At 40.3% G+C, this 6,380-nt stretch overlaps 1 protein-coding gene across 1 annotated transcript; it reads right to left on the reverse strand.

Annotated features, from left to right (window-relative positions):
* Positions 1-597: 597 nt before the first annotated feature.
* AP5M1 (adaptor-related protein complex 5, mu 1 subunit) lies at positions 598-6,143 on the reverse strand. Its single transcript, XM_009877725.1, has 7 exons — positions 5,460-6,143; positions 3,703-3,930; positions 3,116-3,255; positions 2,276-2,361; positions 2,058-2,173; positions 1,698-1,794; positions 598-713 (listed from the first exon to the last, which is right to left on the reverse strand). The coding sequence occupies exons 1-7, from the start codon at positions 6,141-6,143 to the stop codon at positions 631-633; spliced, it is 1,434 nt and encodes a 477-aa protein (XP_009876027.1). The 3' UTR covers positions 598-630.
* Between the last annotated feature and the right edge of the window lie 237 nt (positions 6,144-6,380).

The raw sequence follows: 6,380 nt of genomic DNA on the forward strand, positions 1-6,380 counted from the left end.
TCGCGCTGGCTTTCAGAGCAACACAGCTCACAGGCACGTACCAAAGGCAACTCACCACTTCTGCTGACAGAGGCAAACAACACACGTCCCGACTTTTAGAAGTGCCACTCATGCCACGCTCTCTCTCTTAAAATTCTTGTAACTTATTGACTCGTATGTGTTCTGTACACATCTAGTGAAAATAACAGAACTCTTGTTTTCAACTGTCCTGTTAATCTGGAATCTAATCAGACTGTTGTGACTTCAGTTCAGGAATAAGAAAGCTTTCATGTCCCATGAGCTCTCTGGTTTACAAAACCAGTGAAACAACTGGAAGTACTCCTGGAAGACATGCCCAAGGATCAGTCTGTATCACGAAGTACTTATCTTGTACCAGTTAATGTTGGAAGAGAAAGTAAAAATAGCCACGGAAAGTACATTCCAAATTGTCCTCTCTAAGCTATTATCCAGGACTAAACAAAACTAACTTATGTTTTCAAGAGAAGCGAGCTCTTCTGTTTCTACTCACCAGAATTCTTTAAGCAAACATACGAAATGCAAGAGCCGGAGAATATTTATTTTCACTGTATCATGACATTACTCTTATCAAGTGTCTGCTTTGTTTAAATACAAAAAGAATTCACAACCAAATCAGTCAAGTAAGGTCTTGTACACCACAGGCGCTGGTGCTTTGGAATTCCAGATGTAGTATTCTGAAGAAATCAGTTCCCGGGCTAAAAAAATTAAAAAAAAAAGCAAGAAAAACAAGCATTACGGAGTGTCTTACAATCAGACATTCCTTCATCCAAATTAAGAGACTATTAATCCATCCTTATCAGTTTACAGAAAAGGTATAATGGCCTCTTTAAACTGTAAGACTCTTATTAGTATTTGAAAATTGTTTCTGATAATGAAACATTTAAAGTCTCATCTTCAATTACCTTTACTAATGTATCAGTCATGAGCTTAAAATTCTAACAGGTTAAGTCAAAAGCAGGTGGATGACTTGGAATTTTATTAAATGAATATAAACTGCATACTTGATATAAAACATACCACGTGAAAATGTTGCTGTTTCGTGTTATAGTTTAGGACTGAATGTGACCTATGATAAAATGAACAGTGCAGGTCACAGTTTTCAAAAGGCATTTACAGGCTTCTGCTGACATGATTCACAGATGCTGCAACGGGTAAACAGCTACAAATAAAAATGCTTCTTTTAATACTGCTCAGAGCTGAAGAGAGCTTACTTGCATTCCCAATAATGTATTTTTGGTGCAGACTTGGAAATTACCCATGTGTTAACTCACGAATAAGCAGATTTGGTTTCTGCCACATGGATTCAGCATTGGTGCAATGGCACAGCAACGGTCTCACCCTGCGTTCAGGAGCCGAGTTCTGTACCTGGGTATGTCTGATCCATGTATTACGTTTCTGGTAAGTGTCCTAAACAAGGGGCCGGGACACAGTGAGGCATTCTCGGCCTCCCCAGTAAAAGTTCTGCCATTATTCAGAGCATAATAAAATCATCACAGGGTGAAGGGGAGAGAGACCAAGAGAGAGACTGGACAAACCAGGGAACAAAATTTCTGGGACGTCTCAAACAAACAAGGAAAAAGGTTTGTCCAACTTTAGCTACGTAATTTTAGTCACTGTCATCTAGTTCATAACACCAATACACAGTTTCAGTTAAACAAATGACATCTTTAGCAACTCACATGCAGTAAATTTGGGTTTTCCTGGTACAAAGATCTGAACAGAATGCTGGTCTACGTAACATCCCGTAAGCGTAAAGTCTGGAATCCTAAAATACAGCTATAAAAAAAGAGGGAAAACATGATCAAATGTGTATTTTCATGCTCGCTGTGCCAATACTGGCAATCTGTGCTACATGCTTTTGGCGTGCAAACTTACTCCAAAACGATGGGATGTCAAATCCTGTAAGCAAGAAAACTCCACGCTGAAAACAAAGAGGCTAATAAGTATGTCTGATTTAAGATCAACATATCTTCATAACCAATTTAAGGTAATTAATAAAAAGATGACTAAGCCCCATTTTCACAGAGCCCATGACTTACTTTTACATAAGCAGTGCTCCCTGTGCAAACATAATCCGTTGGGTGCTCTTTGCCTGCAGTGCCAAAAGATACGGTTCCTGTCAGTGAAACTTCCAAAGATTTTGGGAACTTCTGTCCTAAAGCCAGAAAGAGCATCTATAAGAAATAATACGGCTGTGCCTACACCACACAAAACTGGCTGGGGAGGAATTAAGAGCGTACAGGGGTATTCCGCTTACCAATGACCCAAACCAGAAGGCTCTTCTCTCGTGACAAATCCAGTTGGCCATAGCTAACTTTGTACTGAAATTGAGCGATTGGGCCCCTGCAGTATGCGACAGAGGAGAAATAAAGACATTGGAATTAGTGTCATTCAGTATTTGTTAACATCCATTTTGTTAAAGAAAGCAACAAAAAGCTGAAAGGCATCATCTGTGTGCACACAGACAAATCACAACGACCTGAGCACACCGCTAATTTATGTAAAGAAATTACAGAGCAGGAGAAAATCACTGCGGTCTCAACCTAGTAATCATAAAAGAGCTGTTGATATTTCACTGTCTCTAGTTCACCGATAGCGTTTTACTAACACTATCATCAGCATTGGCAACTTTCTATCATTTCATCTTCAAATTTTCACGGTAATTATGTGACAGCATAGTCATGGCAGTTGGCAGAGAGGCTTAAATGAAAACTATCGTTTTAATTTTAAATAACTATATTTTTGATAAGCTGATCTGTAGCTAGGATTAGCAGTCTTAAAGAACAGGTAGCCCTGGGTTGGAAGTGATCTTGAGACTTAATCCACCTGGAAGATTTTGGCAGTGCTTCACGTGAAAAAACAGCACAGGAAAACAGGATGTGCAACAGAAGTATTCTGAATGTAACCAAATATTTTGTACAGCTCTGTATTTTGGAAATTACAAGAATTCCAAGGTGGCTTCTCAACATTTGCAAGGCCAGTGTCGACCAGTAGTACTTTGATGAAGGATAATCTGTTACACTGACTCCTGACAGGTTCATTTCAGGAAGATCACAGAGAAATGGAAAAAAGTTATTTAGGATTTCTTTATTCTTACCTGTTGAAAAAAGGTATACGAGCTTCACAGTACTCAAAAGAATTCTTTATGCTTTCGTGAAGCTTTAAGTTAACTGTTATTTTTAACTGTGATCCCTCTTCAATGAGTTGATAACATCCCAAAATTGGTGGAACAGGAACCTGGAAAAAACTATATTAATTCTCAAGGTAAATTAACATCATTGTCATAAGATCTGTTATATACTGTTTTCATTGCTAAAGTACTTTAAAAAATAACAAGCACATATCGACTGCCGACTGTGCCAAACTCTTCAGGCTTGTTGTGATGCGCAGATTTGCAATACGTGCACTTGACATTTCAGCTGGGATTGATTTTGTCTAATTCAGGCATCTAAGTGGTTCCTCTAAAGCAAGAAAAGTCACGCCAAACAGTCAAAGGTACCGGCACCTCCTGAATGTGACTCAGGTGACTCAAGTCCTAAAGCACCTTCCAAGCAGCTTATTATAAAAAAACCCCACTCTACCCATTTGTATTGGAGTGAAATTCATTCAGACACGTTCAACACCAAAGGTATTTTTACTCCCCTTTGAAGACTGGGAAATAATGAGGGTTGGGGATGTTGTTACCTGGGAAGTGTAATAGCACAAGTTGAATGAATCTGAAGGAGGAACGAAAGGAAATTTGTAAGGTCCGTTATACACAGAATCATCCAGTGGCTCGGCACTACTGGACATCAGCATAGCAGGGTCAATGGAAGTCACGCAATGATGGACCACGATGTCCTGGAGTGGAGGACCATTACTCGGGAGGTTCAAAGTGAGGGTTACGTTTGGTGCAGATCCCTCTATGTCACACTTGAAAAAAAAAAAAAAAAAAGAAGTCAAGAAGTTATTCTAAAATATGCCCCTCAGTCAGAAACTGAAGCTCAAAAATTGAACACAAGCATTAAAAAACCCCCACCCCGCTAACAATTTTGAGCTGACTTTAAACATTACTACTGTCATTCTGTCAAAGCAAAGTCTCTTTCCCATTTCTGTAGCCCTTCCCACAGCAGGGCTAGTGACGCTGTCCGAGCTGAATGCTTCTTAATTGACAAGGGCTCTTTACCAGGAAAACTGCAGATAAGCAAGCTGAGGACTTACCATACAGCTACATCAGTGCAAACCTTACATAAACACACTAGGCGATAGTCTAATTAATTCAGTTACTTTTACAACATCCGCTTAATGGATTCCGGCGTGCTATTAACAGCCACCACGGTCCCACGTCAGCTTTCTCATGGCAACCACGTGAAGAGCTTCCATTGTCTGGTCCCTCCGGGTGCCAGCTCAGCAGCGCATGATTACACCAGGGCTTTCTTCTTATGTAAGGCCATCCGCTCCGCAAGATGACCCAGAAACTTGTCCCTCTGAGAGCAGAAAGCTCTTCACCCACATAATCCCCACCAGCACGGCTGCTGGGAAATAACCCAGTCTTCGGAAGCGCGGTACTTAAGTTGGCTTCCTTCGGAGATGTGTACCCCACCTCACGTAAATAAATAATTGCAATGCACTTTATTTTTTAGAAGGTCTTTCCTCTCTTGAAACATCAGCAGTTACAAGCACAACATACTGTGATAACGTTGTGTGCTTCCTACGTGCAACTAAGAGCACGGAAGGCTTAAAACATCCATTACAGAAAACACAAATTTTAATGTATTTCATAATTACTACTGATGAGTATTCTCCAATTTTTAATATTAAACAATGAAAACCATCATCACGTGCAAACCCACTCAAAATAATTATATAATCGGTTTCTTTCACCAGACTCTGTATCAACTGTTCCTACGTCACTCAAACAAGCAACACTCATGGATCCAAAATGTCAATGTAATAAAGTTGGATATAAGATTAAACTTCCCTTTGGTAGGAAAATTAATTAAAAATGCTCATGTAAAGACACTTGTAGGAGACTCATTCAGAAATCCTGTTTCTAACCACTACTTAACACATTGCTTATTAGATAGCTGGAAATAAACTTGGTGTTTTCACTACCATTTCTTAGACCCTATATGCAAAGACTGTATGAAATAATTTCCCCCTATTTCATTTAAAATGAGAAAAAATTGGGAAAACATATGCAATGCAGCTACCACTGGAAATTTAAGTCCAATAATTACAGAAAAAATGCATGAAGCACGCAGGAAAAAAACCCAGTAAAGATCAAAATAAAACCCACTAATGCAACACTATAATATGTAATAGTTCATTGCACTTTGAAGCATTACAGTATTAGAAATTTACTGATCACATACCAAAGTAAGATGGCATTGAGTATTTACTTTCCCAATGTGCTTGCCCAGAGGATACTTTGGTCAGGCTTGCACGTAAAATGCTCTCACCTTGCAATTTACAGCTCCATAAACTTGCCACGTGTCCACAACATCTCTTTTGTCATACAGCATACACTTGACCTTTTCAGTGATACAGATATTAACCTGAGGTTTGCCTTTATACGTGTTGGATCTCCAAGCGGGTTGATTCTCATCCGCTGGCATTTCCTGAATGTCATCAAACAAGCTGTTTAAGCTGCGGATGTTTGTGTTTAAGGGGGTGCCAAGAGGACAGGCTTGTATAAGCAAAGTTCGAAGCTGCCCGATTTTTGTGCTCATCTCGGCTTCATTTTTCCGACTCGGAGAGACGTAGTCCATGATGCCTAACAGAAGAGCGAGTCCTTGCGAGAGTCCAGCAATGGTGAGGAGGGGTGGCCGTGGCTCCAAGGTCTCCTCAACTAGTGGAAGGCACACATAGATCAGACCACTCTTCTGAAAAGCAAGCACGGGCCAGAGATCCCCTCCTTCGGTGCGAACTGAATATACCGACGAGTGATTGATTCGAGTACAAGTATCTCGATGTTCCACAAAAACGTGGTCATCTACGAGTCTCAGTTCAAAAAGTAAGGCTTTCAGAAAAGTGCTGTCAGATGGTACAGGCACATGTGTTGATCCGTTGAAGGCCTCGGCGCGTATTTCAACCGTGGGGTAACGCCTGCGACGTGGAAATAACAGCGTCTTAATGCTGTGCATCTTTTGCCACCCAAAATATCACACCAACAGAATTCCTGAAAGCAGAACCCACATAACCCCTTTTCTGGCTGTTGGAGAATGCAAAAACATTATAAAAATCTTTGGAATGTTGCTATAATCGAGGATGGCTTTCTCTTAGGTGTTCAGGTAACTCCCAAAGGTCTCCCTGGTCCTAAAAATAACCTTGTATGAGTTTAAGCCAGCAGCATCCTGAAAGAAACAGTGATGGGATCAGAA

The sequence above is a fragment of the Apaloderma vittatum genome, unplaced genomic scaffold (genome assembly GCF_000703405.1).
Source record: "Apaloderma vittatum isolate BGI_N311 unplaced genomic scaffold, ASM70340v1 scaffold20751, whole genome shotgun sequence".
Taxonomy (NCBI): Eukaryota; Metazoa; Chordata; class Aves; order Trogoniformes; family Trogonidae; genus Apaloderma; species Apaloderma vittatum.

Excerpts from the sequence above, each read along its gene's own strand:
- AP5M1 (XM_009877725.1), bottom strand. The coding sequence starts at position 6,143 with ATGCACAGCATTAAGACGCTGTTATTTCCACGTCGCAGGCGTTACCCC. Across the intron at positions 2,362-3,115 it reads CGTATACCTTTTTTCAACAG|GGGCCCAATCGCTCAATTTC; the intron begins GTAAGAATAAAG and ends CGCATACTGCAG. Across the intron at positions 1,795-2,057 it reads GGAGCACTGCTTATGTAAAA|CTGTATTTTAGGATTCCAGA; the intron begins GTAAGTCATGGG and ends CTTTTTTTATAG.